Source organism: Heterodontus francisci, chromosome 23 (assembly GCF_036365525.1).
Source record: "Heterodontus francisci isolate sHetFra1 chromosome 23, sHetFra1.hap1, whole genome shotgun sequence".
Taxonomy (NCBI): Eukaryota; Metazoa; Chordata; class Chondrichthyes; order Heterodontiformes; family Heterodontidae; genus Heterodontus; species Heterodontus francisci.
The window spans coordinates 44768553-44791604 of record NC_090393.1 but is presented as its reverse complement, the minus strand read 5'-3'; the positions used below and the strand labels follow the sequence as shown (position 1 = coordinate 44791604).

The window sequence follows — 23052 nt, the reverse complement described above, 5'->3', positions numbered from 1 at the left end:
TGCTCCATCCATCAATATTGGCGACCACGCTCTGGAAGTGGTTCAAGAGTTCACCTACCTAGGCTCAACTATCACCAGTAACCTGTCTCTAGATGCAGAAATCAACAAGCGCATGGGAAAGGCTTCCACTGCTATGTCCAGACTGGCCAAGAGAGTGTGGGAAAATGGCGCACTGACACGGAACACAAAAGTCCGAGTGTATCAAGCCTGTGTCCTCAGTACTTTGCTCTATAGCAGCGAGGCCTGGACAACGTATGTCAGCCAAGAGCGACATCTCAATTCATTCCATCTTCGCTGCCTCCGGAGAATACTTGGCATCAGGTGGCAGGACCGTATTTCCAACACAGAAGACCTCGAGACGGCCAACATCCCCAGCTTATGCACACTACTGAGGCAGTGGCGCTTGAGATGGCTTGGCCATGTGAGCCTCATGGAAGATGGCAGGATCCCCAAAGAAACATTGTACAGCGAGCTCGCCACTGGTATCAGACCCACCGGCCGTCCATGTCTCCGCTTTAAAGACATCTGCAAACGCGACATGAAGTCCTGTGACATTGATCACAAGTCGTGGGAGTCAGTTGCCAGCATTCGCCAGAGCTGGCGGGCAGCCATAAAGGCGGGGCTATAATGTGGCGAGTCGAAAAGACTTGGCAGTTGGCAGGAAAAAAGACAGAAGCGCAAGGGGAGAGCCAACTGTGTAACAGCCCCGACAAACAAATTTTTCTGCAGCACCTGTGGAAGAGCCTGTCACTCTAGAATTGGCCTTTATAGCCACTCCAGGCGCTGCTCCACAAACCACTGACCACCTCCAGGCACTTACCCATTGTCTCTCGAGATAAGGAGGCCAAAGAAAAAATCCAAAATTGGCTTAGTGGCAGGATGCAGAGGGTGATGGTCGAGGGTTGTTTTTGCGAGTGGAAGCCTGTGACCAGTGGTGTACCACAGGGATCGGTGCTGGGACCCTTGCTGTTTGTAGTGTACATTAATGATTTAGACGTGAATATAGGAGGTATGATCAGTAAGTTCGCAGATGACATGAAAATTGGTGTAGTTAATAGTGAGGAGGAAAGCCTTAGATTACAGGACGATATAGATGGGCGGAGCAGTGGCAAATGGAATTTAATCCTCAGAAGTGTGAGGTGGTGCATTTTGGGAGGACTAACAAGGCAAGGGAATATACAATAGATGGTAGGACTCTAGGGGGTACAGAGGGTCAAAGGGACCTTGGTGTACTTGTCCATAGATCACTGAAGACAGCAGCACGGGTAGATAAGGTGGTTAGCAAGGCATATGGGATACTTGCCTTTATTAGCCGAGGCATAGAATATAAGAGCGGGGAGGTTATGATGGAGCAGTATGAACCGCTCTTTAGGCCACAGCTGGAGTACTGTGTACAGTTCTGGGCACCATCCTATAGGAACGATGTGATTGCCCTGGAGAGGGTGCAGAGGAGATTCACCAGGGTGTTGCCTGGGCTGGAGCATTTCAGCTATGAAGAGAGACTGAAAAGGCTAGGGTTGTTTTCCTTAGAGCTGAGGGGCGGGGGGGGGGGGACATGATTGAGGTATACAAAATTATGAGGGGCATTGATAGGAAGAAACTTTTTCCCTTAGCGGTGGGGTCAATAACCAGGGGGCATAGATTTTAGGTAAGGGGCAGGAGGTTTAGAGGGGATTTGAGGGAAAATTTGCACCCAGAGGGTGTTGGAATCTGGAACACACTGCCTAAAGGGGTGGTAGAGACAGGAACCCTCAACATTTAAGTGTTTAGATGAGCACTTGAAACGCTATAGCGTATGAGGTAACGGGCCAAGTGCTGGAAAATGGGATTACAATAGTTAGGTGCTTGATGGCCGGCATGGACATGATGGCCTGTTTCTGTGCTGTATAACTCTATGCCTGTATTGCTGGAGCTGCACCCAGCCAGATATGTGGAGAGTATTCCATCACACTCCTGACTTAAACTGTTTCGATGGTGGAAAGGCTCTTGGCAATCAGGAGGTGAGTCACTCACTGCAGAATCCCCAGCCCCTCTCCTACCTGCATTTGTAACCACAGTATTTATGTGGCTGGTCTCGTTCTGGTCAATGGTGACCTTCAGGACATTGACAATGGGGGATTTGACTATGGTAATGCCATTGAACGTCAAGGGGAGTTGCTTAAACATGTTGCTCACCACTTGTCGGGCACTAATGTTAGTTGATACTTAATAATTTATGCCTGATTGTTGTCCAGGTCTTGCTGTATGTGGACACAGACTACTTCATTATCTGAGGAGTTGCAAATGGAACTGATGCTGCAATCATTAGGTAACATCCCACTTCTGACCTTATGGAAGGAAGATCATGAATGAAGCAGCTGAAGATCGTTGGGCCTAGGACACTTGCCTTGCGAGTGCCTGGGGCTGAGTGGATTGGGCTGTAACAACTGTAGCTATCTTCCTTTGTGCTAGGTATGACTCCAGCCAGCGTTATATCATCATTCCTATTGCTTTCAGTTTTACTAGGCCTCCTTGGTGTCACGCTCTGTCAAATGCTGCCATGATGTCAAGTGCAGTCACTCTCACATTGTCTTTGGAATTCAGCTCTTTTGTTCATGCTTGGACCAAGGCTGTAACTGGGTCTGGAGCCGAAATGTCCTGGTGGAACGTAAGCTGAGCATCAGTGCACAAATTATTGGTAAGTGCCATGTAATAGCACTGACAACACCTTCCATCACTTTGCTGATGATTGAGCGTAGGCTGATGGAATGGTAATTGGCAGAATTGGAGTTGTCCTGCTTTTTGTGGGCAGGACAATTTTCCACTTTGTCGATGGCAGTAGCTGTACTGGAACGGCTTGGTTAGAGATGTGGCTAGTTCTGGAGCACAGGACTTTAGCCTAACAGCCATGATGTTGTCGGGCCCCAAGACCTTGAGTGTATCTCTTGTGCTCAGCTGTTTCTTGATGGCACATGGAGTGAATCGAATTGGCTGACTGGCCTTTCTGGTGATGTGGACCTCAGAAGGAGGCCAAGATGGATGTTGTATATAAATGTCCTGGACTTGAGTATGGGGAGTACAATTTTGAAGTTCGCTGACTGTACAAAACTTGATTACATAAATTGTAAATAGGATGGTATCAGACTTCAGGAGGACATAAACTGGTGAAATGAGCATACACATGGCAGATGCAATTTAATGTTGGTAAGTGTGAAGTGATGCTCTTTAGGAGAAACAACATGCAGAGGCAATATCATCTAAAACTGTACAGTTTTGAGGGGGGTTGCAAGAATAGAGGGATCTGGGAGTGCATGTTCACAAATCTTTGAAGGTGGCATGGCAAACTGATAAGACTGTTGGGAAAGCCTGTGATATACTAGCTTTGTATTGAATACAAAGCAAGAAGTTATGCTAAACCTTTACAAATCTCTGGTTAACCCTCAGCTGGAGTATTTTCTCGAGTTCTGGGCACCACGCTTTAGGAAGGATGTCAAGGCCCTGGAGAAGGCACAAAGGAAGTTTTACTAGGCTGTTACCCGGGATGAGGGAATTCAGTTATGAGGAGTGATTAGAAAAGTTGGGATTGTTCTCAGAGCATAGAAGGGAGACCGAATAGAGGTATTCAAAACTAAGGGGTTTGATGGAGCAAAGCGGGAGAAACTGTTTTTTCCAAATGGGTCAATAACCAGAAGTCATAGATTTAAAATAATTGTGTTACGACTAGGTGAGAAAGAGGTCAAGGGTTCCATTTCAGCCTTCACCTGGTCTTATTGTAACAGGGTTTAATTTTAAATACGTCATATTTTTAGCTCCCCCTTGGTGATTCCTTGGTCACTGCTTTCCAATTATAAGGCAAAGAAACCAGCACAAGCAGGCTTTCTCAGGTTTAATGAAGAAAAGTTGAAGTTTATTAAACTTGAAAAAACTCAAATTGGGTTAACACCTACAAATACACGCTGCCCCCACGCTAGCATGCATACGCGATACACACTTGCCAATAGAGACAGAAAAGAGCAGAAGAAAAGTAAAGTGGAAAGGTTTGAGGTGTTAGCGGGAATGAATCTGAAAGGATCACTTGACACTCTGGTCTGTTCCAAACGTCAAACAGTTTATTGGATTACGCCAGCGGGAAGCAGGTCACTGGGCATCCAGGTTCCTCTCCACCGAACAAAGGAAAGTCATCAACACTTATACAGTTTCAAACAGTTACTCAGCCCATCCCTGCTGGACATGGTCCAATCATAGTGATTATAGATTATATACATTGATTAGTAGAACCAATGAAATGGGTTACCAGACATTGGGGGACTGCGTGGTCAGCTCATGCTCTTGGACAGCTAGGGGTTACTCATGCGTACGTGTCTTGATCCCCTGATTCACCATCCTTGGGCCTTATGTATACATAACATCTTATCTTAACCTTGTTACAGGCTGGTAACTTTGCGAGCATTCCATCTTTGTCGACATAAGGGCATCTGCTAGAGGCCACTTGATTAGACTCTGCTGAATTTATGTGAATCATCCCTTGTAAGGAATGTGGTCAAGTTAGCTGAGTCCCATGGTGCCTTGCAAACATTTCATTGCTAGTTAGAACTATATGTTAGTTATTCACAGAATATTTATTGCAGGTGCCTCTGCCCTGGGAGTACACTTCAACAGAGGCAATATCTGAAAAGTTGAGCTCACTGTAGGTAGATCTTGCTTTTCGTTGGGGCCCAGTATTCTTCTTAAACATTGTTCACTGTAGGAGACTTTTCTCTCTTGGGGTTCAGGTGTCTTCAGTGGAATCAGAGGCATGGGAGCAGACAGGAGAGATATTCTCAGTCCAGGAGCAAACAATTTTCTGCCCAAACTGTTTATACAAATTTTAAAAACGGAGGTTGCCCAGCAGGTTAGTCATGTGACTAGCTGGTTTGACCTTGTCCATTTGTTTATTCGGCCATCTTAGCAGTCAACCTGGAATACAAGCTCCCCCACCTTCAACGTCTGGTGATCAAAAGTCCATTGTGGATTGAATGTCAGGGAATGGTTGGCTTTGTCCTTCCAAACACTGTCTGTCAATATGCAAATGCCTTTTCCAGCCACAGCGGATCTGTTTAACAAGTCTTCTTCACTCCAGTAACAGTTTAAAATCAATGTTCATCACAAAATTAATGTGCCTCATTCTTGGCAGGTGGGGGCCTAGCATGACAATTGGCAAATCAACTTGAGTGAAAATGAGGAGAAATTACTTCACAGAGGGTTAAGATCTGGAATGCACTACCTGAAAGGGTGGTGGAATCAGATTCCGTAGGAGCTTTCAAAAAGCAATTGTACATATACTTGGAGGACTATGGGATAGGAAAAACTGTGGTTTCTGACTAAATTGGACAGCTCTTTCCAAGAGCTGGTGCAGGTGTGACTGACCGAATGGCTGCCTTGTGAGATTCAGTATGCATATGTTGTAGCTTCAACAGGTTGGCACCTCATTTTTAGGTATGCTTGGTGCAGCTTGTGGCATGTTCTGCAATGCTCCTCATCAAACCAGAGTTGGTCACCTGGATTGGAGGTAATGCTAATGAGTCATTTGGGCCATGAAATTCGAGATTGTGGTAGAATGCAGTTGTGCTACTGCTGATGGCCCACAGCGCCTCTTGCATGCCCAGATTTGAGCTGCAAGATCTGTTCTGAATTTCTCATTTAGCATCGTGGTGGTGCTACATAACATAATCAGTGTGATTATGCAGGCCACTGGTTAGACTGCATAGAATTATAAAAGAATGCAACACAGGTGGAGGTGTCAGTTCCAGCTCTTTGCAAAAGCAGTTCAGTTAGCCCCACTTTCCTCTTTACTCATTGCCCAGCAAATGTTCCCCCTTCAAGTATTTATCCAGTTCTCTTTTCAAAATTATTATTGAATTTGCTTTCCTTACAGGCAATGGATTCCAGATGATATTTTTTTATTCATTCATGGGGATATGGGCATCGCTGGCAAGGCCAGCATTTATTGCCCATCCCTAATTGCCTTTGAGAAGGTGGTGGTGAGCTGCCTCCTTGAACCGCTGTAGTCCATGTGAGGTAGGTACACCCATAATGCTGTTAGGAAGGGAGTTCCAGGATTTTGACCCAGCGACTGTGAAGGATGGGCGATTATAGTTCCAATTCAGGATGGAGGGGAACTTGCAGATTGTGGTGTTCCCATGCATTTGCTGCCCTTGTCCTTCTAGTTGGTAGAAGTCGTGGGTTTGGAAGGTGCTATCTAAGGAGCTTGGTAAGTTACTGCAGTGTATCTTGTAGATGGTACACACTGCTGGCACTGTGCATCGGTGGTGGTGGGAGTGACTGTTTGTGGATGGGGTGCCAATGAAGTGGACTGTTTTGTCCAGGATAGTGTTGAGTTTCTTGAGTGTTGTTGGAGCTGCACCCATCCAGGCAAGTGGAGAGTATTCCACCACACTCCTGACTTGTGCCTGTTGATAGTGGACAGGCTTCGGGGAGTCAGGAGTTTAGTTACTTGCCACAGGATTCCTTGCCTCTGAGCTGCTCTTGTAGCCATTGTGTTTATATGGCTACTCCAGTTCAGCTTCTGGTCAATGGTAACCCTGAGGAAGTTAGTGGGGGATTCAGTGACAGTAATGCCATTGAATGTCAAGGGGAGATGGTTAGATTCTCTCTTGTTGGAGATGGTCATTGCCTGGCACTTGTGTGGCGTGAATGTTCCTTGCCACATATCAGCCCAAGCCTGGATATTGTCCAGGTCTAGCTGAATTTCTACATGGACTGCTTCAGAATCTGAGGAGTCGCGAATGGTGCTGAACATTGTGCAATCATCAGCGAACATCCCTACTTCTGACCTTATGATTGAAGGAAGTTCATTGATGAAGCAGCTGAAAATGGTTGTGCCTAGGACACTACCCTGAGGAACTCCTTCAGTAATGTCCTGGAGCTCAGATGATTGACCTCCCATAACCACAACCACCTTCCTTTGCGTTAGGTATGACTCCAACCAGCGGAGAACCCAAACTTAGTGTCACTGAGCAGGTTATTGCTAAGCAAGTGCCGTGTGATGACACTGTTGATAACACCTTCCATCACTTTATTGATTGAGAGTAGACTGATGGGGCGGTAATTTGCTAGGTTGGACTTGTCCTGCTTTTTGTGCACGGGACGTACCTGGGTAATTTTCCACATTGCTGGGTAGATGCCAGTGTTGTAACTATACTGAACCAGTTTGGCTAGGGGCGCAGCAAGTTATGGAGCACAGGTCTTCAGTACTATTGCCGGATTATTGTCAGGGCCCATAGCCTTTGCAGTATCCAGTGCCTTCAGTCGTTGCTTGATATCACGCGGAGTGAATCGAATTGGCTGAATTCTGGCATCTGTGATGCTGGGGACTTCAGGAGGAGGCCGAGATGGATCATCAACTCTGCACTTCTGGCTGAAGATTGTTGCAAATGCTTCAGCCTTATCTTTCGAACTGATGTACTGAGCTCCACCCATCATTGAGGATGTGAATATTCGTAGAGCCACCTCTTCCAGTTTGTTGTTTAATTGTCTACCACCATTCACTGCTGGATGTGGCAGAACTTCAGAGGTTAGATGTGATCCGTTGGTTATGGGATCGCATAGCTCTGTCTATCGCATGCTGCTTACGCAGTTTGGCACGCAAATAGTCCTCTTATAGTAGCTACACCTGGTTGACACCTCATTTTGAGGTATGTCTGGTGCTGCTCCTGGCATGTCCTCCTACACTCTTCGTTGAACCAGATTTGGTCTTGTGGCTTGATGGTAATGGTAGAGTGGGGGATATGCTGGGCCATGAGTTTATAGATTGTGGTTGAGTACAGTTCTGCTGCTGATGGCCCACAGCGTCTCATGGATGCCCAGTTTTGCATTGCTGGATCTGTTCGAAATCTATCCCATTTAGCATGGTAGTATCCTTAATGTGAAGGCGGGACTTGTCCACAATGACTGTGCGGTGGCCACTCCTACCAATACTGTCACGGACAGATGCATCTGCGGCAGGCAGATTGGTGAGGACGAGGTCAAGTATGTTTTTTCCCTCACCGCCTGCCGCAGAACCAGTCTGGAAGCTATGTCCTTTAGGACTCAGCCAGCTTGGTCAGTAGTAGTGCTGCTGAGGCACTCTTGGTGATGGACATTGGAGTCCCCCACTCAGAGCACATTCTGCGTCCTTGCCACCCTCAGTGCTTCCTCCAAGCGGTGTTCAACATGGAGGCGTACTGACTCATCAGCTGAAGGAGGGCGGTAGGTGGTAATCAGCAGGAGGTTTCCTTGCCCATGTTTGACCTGATGCCATGAGACTTCATGGGGTCCAGAGTCGATGTTGAGGACTCCCAGGGCAACTCCCTCCCAACTGTATACCACTCTGCCGCCACCTCTGCTGGGTCTGTCCTGTCATTTCCGGTGTCTAGGTCGATGCCGGTACGTCTTCGTAGTACTGGTCCCTGCCTTTTTAAAGATCAGAATGGCAGGACCAGCTTCATATGCTTCACTGGAGCACGTTGCGGTACAAAGCAACTTCTATCTATCTATACGTCTTCTATCTATTGACTTCATAGCAGTTAGATACAACTGAATGGCTTGCTAGGCCATTTCAGAGGGCATGTAAGAGTCAACCACATTGTTGTGGGTCTGTAGTCACCAGACCACGTAAGGACATTAGTGAACCAGATGGGTTTTTACAACAATCGAAATTGGTTTCCTGGCCATCATTAGATTTATTAGTTGAATTCAAATTCCACCTTTTGCTGTGGTGGGATTCGAATCCATGTCCCCAGAGCAATACTCTGGGTGTCTGGGTTACTAGTCAAATGACAATACCACTACGCCACTGCCTCCCCTACTTGCTACATAACATTTTTTTCTTTGCCAGTTGCATTAAATCTGTTTCCTCCGGTTACCCACCCTTCATCCAGGAAACAGTTTCCTGTTCCTCACTCTATCAAAACCTTAAAGATTTTTCACACCTTAATCAATTTTTCCCTTAACCTCTGCTGTAAGGAGAACTGCCTCAGTTTTTCTAGTCTGTCCATGTAAATGACTTTAACACAGTTTGAAATATGAGAGTAAATATTTAATCCCTTCTAAATACCCAACACACGCACCCACCGGTTAAAGGCAAAATAAAGGTGCTTTGGCCAAAGTACTTGTTAAACCAGGCAACATCCTTGTGAATCTTTTCTGCACCATCTCTAGCTTAATCACAACTTGCCTGTAGTCCGGCGACCAGAACTGCACACAGTACTCTAAATGCGGCCTGACCAACGTTATGTACAACAGTGACATGACGTCCCAACTCTTGTACTCAATGCCTCGGCCGATGAATGCAAGCATGCTATACGCCGCCTTCACCACCCTGTCTACCTGTGTTGCTACTTTCAGGGAACTATGTACTTGCGCCCCAAGGTCTCTCTGCTCAACAACACTCCCCAGGGCCTTGCCATTCGCTGTACATGTCCTGCCCTGCTTTAACTTCCCAAAATGCATCACTTCGCACTTGTCTGCATTAAATTCCATTTGCCAATCCCTTGCCCGCTTTCCCAGTTGATCTATATCCTGTTGTAACCTTGGACAACCTTCTTCACTGTCCACTGTACCATCAATTTTGGTGTCATCTGCAAACTTACTAATCATGCCCCCTACATTGACATCCAAGTCATTAATATGACAAACAACAGAGGGCCCAGTACTGATCCCTGCAGCACACCACTGGTCACCGACCTCCAATCTGAAAAACAACCCTCCACTACCACCCTCTGCCTCCTATCACCAAGTCAATTTTGTATCCAATTTGCTAGCTCACCCTGGATCCCATGTGTTTGAACCTTCTGGACCAGCCTACCATGCGGGACCCTGTCAAGGGCCTTGCTAAAGTCCATGTAGACAATGTCCATCGCCCTGCCCTCGTCAATCCTCTTGGTTACCTCAAAAAATTCAATCAAATTCGTGAGACATGATTTCCCACGCACAAAGCCATGCTGACTATCCCTAATCAGACCTTGTCTTTCCAAATGCATATAAATCCTGTCTCTCAGAATCCCTTCCAATAACTTTCCCACCACTGATGTAAGGCTCACCGGCCTGTAGTTCCCTGGCTTATCCCTACTGCTCTTCTTAAATAAAGGCACAACATTAGCTATCCTCCAGTCTTCCAGTACCTTGCACGTGGCTAATGATATAAAAGTCTCTGCCAGGGCCCCAGCAATCTCCTCCCTTGCTTCCCATAGCATCCTAGAATACACCTGGTCAGGCCCTGGGGAGTTATCCACCTTAATGCATTTCAAAACCTCCAACACCTTTGTAATGTTGATATGCTCCAGGATATCACTATTCCCTCCCTTGAACTCACTAGCTTCCATGATCCTCTCCACGGTAAATACAGACGAGAAGTATTCATTTAAGACCTCGCCCATTTCCCGTGGCTCCGCACATAGATTACCACACTGATTCATAAGGGGACCTACTCTCTCCCTAGCTACCCTTTTACTCTTAATATACTTATAGAATCTTTTAGGATTCTCCTTGATCTTATCTGTCAGGGAAATCTCATGGCCCCTTTTTGCCCTCCTAATTTCCTTCTTAAGTGTAGTCCTACATCCCCTATACTCCTCGAGGGACTCGCTTGATCCCAGCTGCCTGTACCTGACATATGCCTCCTTCTTTGTGCTGACCAGACCCTCAATATCCCTCGTCAACCAAGGTTCCCTAAACTTGCCAGCCTTGCCCTTCCATCTAACAGGAACATGCCTGAGCTCTTTCTATCTCACTTTTTAAAGTATTTAAAACTGAGGACTTTTTAGAACTTTTAAATATTTTTAAAGTGTTTATTTAAAATCATAATGATTTTAATTTAATGATCAGCCATTAAGCTGAAGACTGACCTCAAAGGGTTTGTCTTCTGTATGTTACATTAGTGGGTGTGGCTTTGCCAGCAATGCGCCACGTTGCTAGACCTCGCTGATGCTTTCAACGTTGGACCATGCTGCAGCAAGAAGTGGAAATTCTTGCAGCCTGCGCACCAGGTAAGGTTGTAATTCTTTGAGCAGACAGCAGTGAACTTTGCCGCTGACTGCAAAATCCGTGCCAATATGTGATATGGCTATAGAAACCAGGAAGATCCTAACTTGTGCAGGTCGCTCTTTGTAGTGGTGATGAGGGTCTTATTTTGCTGTTCTTGGTTTAGGGAGAAGTAAAATTAGCTAGCATTCCCAATCCAAATAGTTATTTCATGTCCAAATGAGGACAAAATTGGTTTTGGTTGCCACGATCAGGTCTGCTGTGAAGTAATAGCTCTTGGAAGCGTTCAAGCTCATTCAAAAACAGTGGCCACTTTCAAGGAACCAAATGCCCACTGCTATTCATAGAACCATAACCCAGGACAGGTGAAAACTACTAACATCACTGCTCCAGAAACACCCACTGTCCTTTCCAACTACTGTATGATATCTAACCTCCCTTTTCTGTCTAAGTTCACTGAACATGTCTCCACCCAGTTCTGTGCTCATCTCTCCCAGTTTTCATTCTGAATCATTTTAATTTAGTTTCTGTCCTAGCACAGTACTGAGCTCATCTTAGTGAAAGCCACTGTTTTCCTCTCTAACTATTGCAGGATATCCCTGCTTGACCTCGCCATTGCATTTAACAAGGCCAACAACTCCATCCTCCTCCTACCCTTTCTTCTCTATGGCTTATCTGCAGAAAATAACTCTCAATTCATTCCACTCCCTTTTGTCATAAAGGAGACAGCATATCTTGAGCACTGATTTCTCCTGCAGGGTCCCCACTTCCATTTTACATGCTACCGTTCGTGGGCTTTATCTGCAGTTATCAGGGACAGTTTTCATATCTAAACACTCTATTCTAACACCTGTATTTTGTCAGATTCCATGACTACTTTTGTCAGACTCTGTGATGCCAAATGGTGAATGATTACAAATTTTTTTTTTCCAGATGAATATTGGAAAAAAACGATGCTTATTTCCATCTTTAGCATTTACTGCTTCTGCTCCCTACCTCAATGCCACTGAAAATCTTGGCTGTGCTTTCATTAGCTGAACGCTCAACTTCTCCAATTTTATCTTTGCCAGCCTTCTGGGTTCTAGCCTACGCAAACTCTTAATTCCTCTTAACAAATGCATGCTGCTTATTCTGTATTAAGTAGTGCTTCTTGTGGCACTCAGCTGAGTCAGAAGGTTGTTCATTCAAACGCCACTCTAGAGATCACATAATTTAAGCAGACACTTCAGTGTAGTATTGAGAGTGTGTTGCATTAGCAAAGGTGCCGTTTTTGATTGAATATTCCACGAAGTCCCTATCTACCCTCAGGCGAATGTAAACATATCCCATGGCACAAACTGATGAAGAGCAGGGGAGCTCTCGGAATCCTGGCCTACATTTATCCCTCAAACAACACTACTCAAAACAAATTAGATGTCATTTATCTCATTACTGTTTATGGGAATTTGCTTTGTACAGATTGGCTGCTGTGTTCTACATTACACCAAAGATTATATTTTTAAAAGTACTGTATTGTCTGTGAAGCGCTTTGGGAAATACTGCAGACAACTTGCATATATGTACCACAAAGCAAAGTGACAGTGACCAGATGATCTGTTTTAGTGATGTCATTGATAAATATTGGCCTGGACACTGGGGAAGAGTTCCCCTGCTCCTGCTTCTGAGGACATGAAAGGTGCTATATGGATATCATTACTTTCTCCTGTGTGTCCTCATACCAGCACTCCTCATTCAGCTATTTATCCACCCACCCATCTGCTATTCTCTTGTCTTAATTCCTCCTCAAAAGCTTTCTTTTCAACTCCTTGGTCCCCTCTCCTGTGAGAAACACTTTAGGATGCTTTATGACCACCATGTAAAAATGCAAATTGTTGAGATTTTCTGAAGGGGAGAACGATTTTACTGAAGGTGTGTCTTTTTCTATTTTTTTTAAACTGTTGATGAATTCTGATCTCCATATTATGGTATTTGCGCACAGACCACAGACATTAAATTCTAATGTGTCTTTCCATCCTTGAATGTTGAATCCATCTTTCAGATGAGACATTAACTGAGAACCTGTCCACCTCTCGGGTCGACATAAAAAAATCCCACGAGATTATTTCGAAGAAGAGCAGGGGAACTCTTCCCTGGGTGTCCAGGCCAATATTTATCTATCAACAACATCACTAAAACAGATTATCTGGTCACTGTCACATTGCTTTGTGTGGTACAGGTATGTAAGTTGTCTGCAGTATTTCCCAAAGGCAGCAGTGCTTAATTGGCTCTGGGATGTTCAGAGATCATGAAAGATGCTATGTAAATGCAAGTCTTTCTTTGTAATAAAAGCAAAATACTGCAGATGCTGGAAATCTGAAATAAAAACAAATGATGGAACCACTCAGCAGGTCAGGCAGCATCTGTGGAAAGAGAAGCAGAGTTAATGTTTCGGGTCAGTGACCTTTCTTCGGAACTGACAAATATTAAAAATGTCACAGGTTATAAGCAAGTGAGGTGGGGGTGGGGCAAGAGATAACAAAGGAGAAGGTGCAGATTGGACAAGGCCACATAGCTGACCAAAAGGTCATGGAGCAAAGGCAAACAATATGTTAATGATGTGTTGAAAGACAAAGCATTAGTACAGAATAGGTGTTAACGGACTGAATATTCAACAGCAGCAAGTGCAAACGTGAAAAAAAAACAGTGGGTAAGCAAACTGAACAAACTAAGATGAAATGAAATAAATGCAAAAAAAAGGTTGTAAAAAATGTAAAAAAGGAAAAAAGAAAAACAACTAAAAATGAAAGTAAAATGGGGGGCTGTCATGCTCTGAAATGATTGAACTCAATGTTCAGTCCGGCAGGCTGTAGTGTGCCTAATCGGTAGATGAGATGCTGTTCCTCGAGCTTGCATTGATTTTCAGTGGAACACTGCAGCAATCCCAGGACAGAGGGGGGAGTGTTGAAATGGCAAGCAACCAGAAGCTCAGGGTCCTGTTTGCGGACCGAGCGGAGGTGTTCCGCAAAATGGTCACCCAGTCTGCGCTTGGTCTCCCCAATGTAGAGGAGATCACATTGTGAGCAGCGAATACAGTATACTACATTGAAAGAAGTACAAGTAAATCGCTGCTTCACCTGAAAGGAGTGTTTGGGGCCTGGGATAGTGAGGAGAGAGGAGGTAAATGGGCAGGTATTACACCTCCTGCGATTGCAGGGGAAGGTGCCATGGGATGGGGACGAGGTGGTGGGGGTAATGGAGGAGTGGACCAGGGTGTCGCGGAGGGAACGATCCCTTCGGAATGTGTTTTTACTACCTAAAAAATCTTGTCACTTAATGAAGGTAGTTGTCCAGGTTATCCAAGGCAGTCTTTCCAACTGAATTGCACTATAGAAATGTACTAGTTTTGATTTCTGCCTTGGAAATCAAATAATGTCAAATTCCTTAGCAAATCTATATTACACAATACATTACTGGGTAGAGCAATTTGTCAACTTGTAATCTAAGGCTTGTTTCACAAAATTGTTTGTGACTTGTCATGTCAAGACTTTTCTGCATGTTTGGAAAAAGTTATGTTAAATAAAATTGCTTTTCAGAACTTATGCTGATTCAGACTACAAAACATTTGGATTTCAGAATAGGAAAGTTGGATGGAAATATTATCTAATTTGAAAATAAATTCTATGTGGTATTAATCTTCAGTTCTCTTATTTTCCCTCGTCACTAGCATGTTTGTCTAATCATGTGAGAAGCCTTTTTTCACACCTTCAAGTTTTGTTTACTCTATCTTGCTGATAAAAGAAATCTGCAGGCTATGCTTTGGGTTAGCCCTTTCTATAGAACTAACTGACCTTCCACTTCCCAGAGGCATTGTTATGACATATTTGTGGTACATGGTATTAGCAAAATGGGCTGCTCACCTTTTTGGTGGTTAAATGTTTGAATATTGTACTATGTTTTGTATTTAAACCTTGATCTAACTGGGATCTTAAATTCTGCTTGGATTAGTGCTTTATATAAGGAAGTGTTTTCCTAATCTCTAACTTTGCCCAAATTTGAAATGGTGTCCTCCAGTCCTATGCCCATTATCCAAGATAATAACTTGCACCTTTTCATTATTTTGGAGACCTATGTTGTCTTTCATCTCAAAGTTTAATTAATTCAGTTCTTCCTCATAACTTAGTCCCTAAAGGCTGGTAAATGTCCTGGTCAATCTTCTGAAGCCTTTCTAAGATTAAAAAAAGAAGAACACTGGTGTCCAGTAAATCATTAATCACAAAATTGAACTGGATTGTTTTCCGGGTGCATAATGTATTACTTCAGTACAGTTGGGTTTTTTTTGCTGACTTGAGGTTTTCACCTGGTTTGGTAGCTTCATTTACGGGAATGATACTTGAAGAGCACATTTTACTCTTTGAGGATCCTTGTCCACTTGTATTAGAACTACTAGATGTAGATGTTATTTTGTAATCGCCTTTATTGCTGGTGGCTATAGAATCCACCAAATTGGGTTACGAACTGGATTCCAGTGTACTAACAGTTATGCAAATGCAGTTCTTCAGTCCCAATTCCCAATCCATTGCTGAACGTCCTCCTCCTCCTGCTACCCCCATCCCCAGCAAAATTCATTTGGGTGGCCAGGTACACTAGAGTTTCCAAGATTTCTGAAGTAAGCTGAAACTTTTGTTATAGCTACAACTGATCAAGGTTAGCGTTGCTCCGTAGCATCATGGCATCCTAGAAGGATTGGCTGACTATGTTCGATAAAGTAGAATAGGAGGAGACTCACGTAGAGCATGAATGTCTGCATAGACCATTTGGGCTGACTGTGCTGATTTGCACCATGTAGTTGTACACAGAAATTGTTGCACCATTTTAGAATGCTAATGCACGAGTAAGGTGATCGGAGCATTTATCATTTCCATGATTGCCATGAGAATGTATTTTTGCTCTTTGCAGTATTATCCCTTCCGATGGAGGAAGGTAAGACTGTATAATTTCCTGTGGTTCATTAACCTTGAAGTGCTTGTTCTGGTTGGGTTGAATCAGCATTTTTGAATATGGTGAGATACAAATCATATTCCAGTGTAGAGCAAGCAAAACTCAAATTTCATTTTGGTCACTGGTGGAATACCAGAATACATCTTCACCTGTGTGTCTTCTGGAACTGAAATGCCTGACTTCAATCTTAGATTTTAATTTCATAAACAACAGCTTGCATTTAAATAGTACCCTTAAAGTAACAAAAATTCCAAGACATCATTATAGGAGTGTTGTCAAACAAAATTTGACACCAAGCCACATGAGATTTTAGATCAAAAAAATTGCGTTTATATAGCGCCTTTCACAATTATCAGACGTCTCAAAGTGCTTTACAGCCAATGAAATACTGTTGAAGTGACCAAAGTTTTTGGTCAGATCTAGGTTTTAAAGAACGTTCAAAGATGGAAATAAAGGTAGAAAAGTGGAGAGATTTAGGGATTTCATTGTGGTTCCTATTGTATAAACCCTAGGTAGTAGATCTAATGTAAATGTTAGAACCCTCACCATGTATAATTTTCTGGAACAGGAATGGCATTGCTTTACTGCTGCCTGCACTTCAGATGGAGGAAAATAATCTTATTTGAGTATACATGCTTTTTTTAAAAAACACATTATTAATTGAAAATATTTTTGTGTATTTAACCTTCAGGCCAGAAATGCTCGCTCATCTGAGGTGGTGGCAGTCAAAAAAATGTCCTATAGTGGTAAACAAGTAACAGAGGTAAGGAAATTTGAGCTTGTTCTATTTCCTTAAATATTTAAATTCAGAAATTTTTAAAAAAGAACATTGTTGTGTCAGAGCCTCTGTTTGAAGGAATTAGTATGCTTCTATGCAGTAACCAGTGACCGTGAATACATTTAATATTGCTGGGTCAAGTCTTTTAAAATGTAGAGATCTATTTTATAAACATAATTTATCTAACATCATTATTTACAGAAATGGCAGGACATTATCAAAGAAGTAAAATTTCTGCGCCAGCTCAAGCATCCAAATACTATAGAATACAAAGGTTGTTACCTAAAGGAACACACTGCCTGGGTAAGTTTGCATTGTTTCCAAATTTTATATAATACTGTACAATTAATATCTTAAAGGGGTAAAATGAGCAAATCAAAAATGAGCAGTTTTAGAATTGAAAGCTGATAGGCTGCAGAATTCCATCATGTGTTAGTTGGTGTAAATTGCCACTCAGAACTGTTTTATTGCAATCAGGTGAACACTAAAGCTACATGTAAATTTGTAGTCATTCAAAGGTACTATGCAAATCAAATTGAATGAAGGGTAGGCACTTTTTTTTTGGAGCAGAATTATATTTTTGGGCTAAATCTTGAGCACATTTGTTTCAGCTGGAAATCTGAAATTCAAAATAGAAAATGCTGAAAATATTCATGTTAGGTAGCACCGAGGCCTTGCCACCGCCAAAAATATCTGGCGGGGCCTTCTCGGCATCATGGCAAGCCACACCCTCTAGCATTTTACAGGCCTCCCGGCCACGACCCATGGCATCAAGGGGCTGGTAAAATCCAGCCCAAACTTTCAGCAGTTTTAATTGCCTTTGACAAATCCATACTGACTTTCATTTATTAGCCCATATTTTTCCTAATGACAATTAATTTTGTCCCAAATTCTTGTCTAAAGTTTTCCCACACTGATATTCTGCTGACTGGCCTGTAGATGACAGATTTATATCTCCCTTTTTTTTAAACGGGTGTAAAATTTGCAATCCACCAGCCCTCTGGCACCACCCCCATATCCATGCAAGTGTGGAAGATTGTGGCCAGAGCCTCTGCAATTTACACCCTTACTTCCTTCACAACCTTGGAAGCATCCCATCTGGACCAGGTGACTTACTTTTTTACTTTGAGGCTGCCAACCATTTAAGTACATCCTCATTATTTTTATCCTGATAATTTTGATTCTGAATAAATTTCAGTGAATTTGAAAGTAGTTTGTCCTATAATTAAAACACTAAAGATTCTGTCACACAAATAAAATTCTATTATCTGACCTCATAAAATTCATGGAAATTATTTACTGCTTTCTCAAATCTATTTTAAAAGACTTTTAGTTATAAGTTATAAATGCGTTTGGAGATTTTTAGATTGGAGCTCCAATGTAATGGCCTGTAAAGGTTATGCTGATGATGGTTCCTATTTCAGTAATGGACATATTTGTCCCATTCATGTGGCCGTACTTTTGAAGTGGAATTTCAAAGTCTGCTTCTGATTTCATAACATACAAGGCCATTTGGGTTTTAACTGGAACCATGTATTCTGATGGCCCGGATTTTGTGATTGTAATATTGACGTGACCACAAGGAGTAGTTGAGGCAAATGACATAGACACATTTAAGGGGAAATGAGATAAGCACATGAGGGAGAACGAGATGGAAGGATATGCTGATGAGGTTGGAGGAAGTAGGGTGGGAGGAGGCTTGTGTAGCATAAATGCTGGCAAAGACCAGTTGAACTAAATGGCCTGTTTCTGTGCTGTACACTCGATGCAGCTCTTGCAATTTTCTTTATAAAAAGGAATTGGGTAAATATTTTAAAATCTAGTTTTTGCCTTCATACATATGATGTCTTCCATGCTCAAGTAGACCTTAATTAAAATTGTCGTGTAATTTCAGATGGTTATGGAATACTGCCTCGGATCAACTTCTGATTTACTGGAAGGTGAGTTTCTTTCATGAAATTAAACTGAAGATTTCATCAGTCATCACTATAAGCATTGACACCTTGGGTCTTGGGTACAGGCCTCCACCTGAAGTCCCCAGCATCACAGATGCCAGACTTCAGCCAATTCGATTCACTCCGCGTGATATCAAGAAACGATTGAAGGCACTGGATACTGCAAAAGCTATGGGCCCTGACAATATTCCGGCAATAGTACTGAAGACCTGTGCTCCAGAACTTGCCGCGCCCCTAGCCAAGCTGTTCCAGTACAGCTACAACACTGGCATCTACCCTGCAATGTGGAAAATTGCCCAGGTATGTCCTGTACACAAAAAGCAGGACAAGTCCAACCTGGCCAATTACTGCCCCATCAGCCTACTCTCAATCATCAGTAAAGTGATGGAAGCCGTCATCAACAGTGCCACCAAGCGGCACTTGCTTAGTAATAACCTGCTCAGTGACGCTCAGTTTGGGTTCCGCCAGGGCCACTCAGCTCCTGACCTCATTACAGCCTTGGTTCAAACATGGACAAAAGAGCTGAACTCAAGAGGTGAGGTGAGAGTGACTGCCCTTGACATCAAGGCAGCATTTGACCGAGTATGGCATCAAGGAGCCCGAGCAAAACTGAGGTCAATGGGAATCGGGGGGAAAACCCTCCGCTGGCTGGAGTCATACCTAGCGCAAAGGAAGATGGTTGTGGTTGTTGGAGGTCAATCATCTGAGCTCCAGGATATCACTGCAGGAGTTCCTCAGGGTAGTGTCCTAGGCCCAACCATCTTCAGCTGCTTCATCAATGACCTTCCTTGAATCATAAGGTCAGAAGTGGGGATGTTCACTGATGATTGCACAATGTTCACCATTCGCGACTCCTCAGATATTGAAGCAGTCCATGTAGAAATGCAGCAAGACCTGCACAATATCCAGGCTTGGGCTGATAAGTGGCGAGTAACATTGGCGCCACACGAGTGCCAGGCAATGACCATCTCCAACAAGAGAGAATCTAACCATCTCCCCTTGACATTCAACGGCATTACCATCGCTGAATCACCCACTATCAACATCCTAGGGGCTACCATTGACCAGAAACTGAACTGGAGTAGCCATATAAATACCGTGGCTACAAGAGCAGGTCAGAGGCTAGGAATCCTGAGGCGAGTAACTCGCCTCCTGACTCCCCAAAGCCTGTTCATTGTCTACAAGGCACAAGTCAGGAGTGTGATGGAATACTCTCCACTTGCCTGGATGGGTGCAGCTCCAACAACACTCAAGACGCTTGGCACCATCCAGGACAAATCAGCCTGCTTGATTGGCACCCAATCTACAAACATTCACTCCCTCCACCACCGATGCACAGTGGCAGCAGTGTGTACCATCTACAAGATGCACTAAGGCTCCTCAGACAGCACCTTCCAAACCCGCGACCTCTACCAACTAGAAGGACAAGTGCAGCAAATACATGGGAACACCACCACCTGCAAGTTCCCCTCCAAGTCACACACCATCCTGACTTGGAACTATATCGCTGTTCCTTCCCTGTCGCTGGGCCAAAATCCTGGAACTCCCTTCCTAACGGCACTGTAGGTATACCTACCCCAAATGGACTGCAGCGGTTTAAGAAGGCAGCTCACCACCACCTTCACAAGGGCAATTAGGGGTGGGCAATAAATACTGGACTGGCCAGCGTCGCCCACTTCCCATGAATGAATTTTTAATAAAAATTGATATTCAAAAACTGTACATCACAGCTGTCAAAAATTCAAGTATATTTCTGCATTTATGTAAAATACGTACATTTTTCACAAGACCCTGCAGTTTTGCCTGCAAGAATAATCAGAATGCAAAATGGGACTTTTTTTGAGAGTACATATGTGGACTGTCTGGTTTACATCTGGTTCAATCCTCCCATGAATCTCTCAGATGAGAAATATTCGCTGATGGGTTAGCTGATGTCTTTTGTGCATATGGCGATGAGGGGTTGTAACTGGCCATTCTGCCCTTGGATTAAGGAAAGAAAATCAATCTGCATTCTGTTTTTGCAGCAGTAATCCCTGGAAGTGGATATTTGTAGAACTAGGTGAGATCAAGAAAACACCTGGTTCTGATGTCCTCAACGATCTAATAGCATGCCAACACTGATATAAGCATTCATATGCAAACAATGGCCATTTGAGTGAAGAGGCTGAGGGTGACTATGCTCTAATAAAGAAATAGATGCTTTCAGGAGGGAAGAAAATTGGGGGAAATAAATCACATAGGTTTATTCTGCATTTTCCTCTGATGCCTTTTGAAAATTGTCTTCCTTTGAGCATCAGCTGTGGCTCGTTGGTAGCACTTGCGTTTCTCATTCCAAAGATTGTGGATTAAACTCCCGTTCCAGGGTCTCGAGCTCAAAATCTAAGGCTGACATGAGGGTGTAACACTGAGGCAGTTCTGCACCATTAGAGGTGCGATCATTCAGAAGAGATGTTAAGTAAGGCTCCATCTGCCCTCTCCGGTGGGTGTAAAAGATTTGATGGCACTATTTCAAAGAGCAGAAGGGGTGTTCTTCCATTCTGTTGTTCATGTTTACCCTCATTCTGTGGAGACAGCATGGGAAAGCATGAGCACCCCTGTAGTATGTGTAGTTTGCATGTAAACTGATTTTTCACACTTATCCTGGGGAATATTTTAATGGCCCAGATTTTGCAGTCAGCAGCAAACGAACGGCATTCACTATTCGTTATGCTTGCAGCTGTCCATGGACGTTCCATGGGCTTTTTATCGGGAATCTGAAACAGCCAAGTGTCCTCTATAGTGTCTCTCTGGGACCAGTGTGAGCAGATCAAGCAAAAACATGCCTCTTTTGCCAATCAGATTAAAGAACCTTACTGAGATACAGGTCTAAACCAGGAAGTTGGAATATTTAATTTAAAGTAAAAATTATGTACAGAAAGCAACATAGAGGGAAAGAAAGATGGGATTGATAGGAAAAATAAGGTTGAAAAAATATTTTAATTTTTCATCTTTAAAGTCTCCAACAATAATTAAAATCTAAAAGAATGAGACTCCATGTATGTAAAAGTAAATTTTCACTGCCAGGGAGATTGTAATCAAGATTTATGCCATTTAAAAGTTCACTTATCCTTGAAAAGCCCTAGCATTTCCTGGCATGTTTAGTGGGTATCTAGTGGCTAAGTATTGCAACTTCACGTGATTCATGTGTTTGAATGCTGACTCTCCCAGCGAAGTACTGTTGTAGTGAAGTTCATGGAGGAGCAAGGCAAATTGGACAGTGACATCCTGATATCCACATTTCACTGCACGTGTGGGCATCCTAAACGTTGCTGTCCAATTTGCTGTTGAATAATGGTGCAGCTGTACTACCGCAAGATTTGGGCCATTTTGATTTTGTTTATATGCTTGTAGAATGAATAATTTAACTAATATAAAGTAAATAAACAAAGGAATTTGAAAGTCCAAATGCATAAGCCATTAAAAGCCAGCTTTTGTTATAAAAAGCAATTAAAATTAATATTGCTGCAATACTAGTCAAACATTATTCGGAATATTCAGTTTTGGAATGAAACAGACTGGCCTTGAAATTCAGCAATGATTCACTAGACTAATGCTGGGGAAGAGGGGACTGAGTTATGATAAAAGACTTCGTAAACTCTGGTTACATTCCTTGAAAATGAGGAGTGACCTGATTGAGCAATTCAAAACTATGAAGAAAATTGACCAGGTAGATTAGGACACCTCTTGCTCTAATAGCATAAGTTAGGACAAGGATGCATAATTCAAACTAAACAAGTTATGTGAATCCAGATAAAAAACTAGCTTTCACAAAAGGTTGAGGGACTGTAGAATGCACTGTTGCAAAAGACCATAAATGCAGGATCAGTTGAAATGTGAGAGAGATGCATACTTGGGAAGTGTAAGTATTAAGGGATATCGAGAAAAGATGGGAAATTGGAATTAAACGCTGTCAAGGCTATCATTGTTGAAGCAGTCTTAATGGACTAATTTGCCCACTCTTGTTTCTATATAATTCTTGTAATCATCTTCCTTCTACCTCATTTAAACTTTAATTTCCCCTTCCTTTAGGATCCCTTTGCAGCAACCAAGTGGCAGTCAGAGATTGGTGCAAAGCTTGTCGGTGCAACAGGTTTCCAGGAAGTCCATGAGCAGTTTTTATTGGCTGCTTTATCTATATTTTGGAAAGCTTTCTCGCCACATTATGAATGAGTGCTCCCCTGACAGGGCTAAAATGAACCTGTGGCAGTGAAGCTGTGTTTTGCTGCTGTGCTGCAGCATATTGGTGCATATATAGATGTTCAAAATTTAAGCTATCATGCCAAAATGTTTTGGGCCTGTTTTTAG

The 23052-nt window shown here is 43.2% G+C and overlaps 1 protein-coding gene across 2 annotated transcripts in view; it reads left to right on the top strand.

Annotated features, from left to right (window-relative positions):
* The window catches only part of taok3a (TAO kinase 3a), a 184487-nt gene that overhangs the window by 53662 nt on the left and 107773 nt on the right, over nt 1-23052 (top strand). For both annotated transcript variants that reach the window (XM_068055185.1, XM_068055184.1), the window contains exons 4-6: nt 16667-16738; nt 16955-17056; nt 18648-18693. In XM_068055185.1, coding sequence (XP_067911286.1) covers nt 16667-16738; nt 16955-17056; nt 18648-18693 — 220 coding nt within the window. The remainder of the gene's footprint in view (nt 1-16666; nt 16739-16954; nt 17057-18647; nt 18694-23052) is intronic.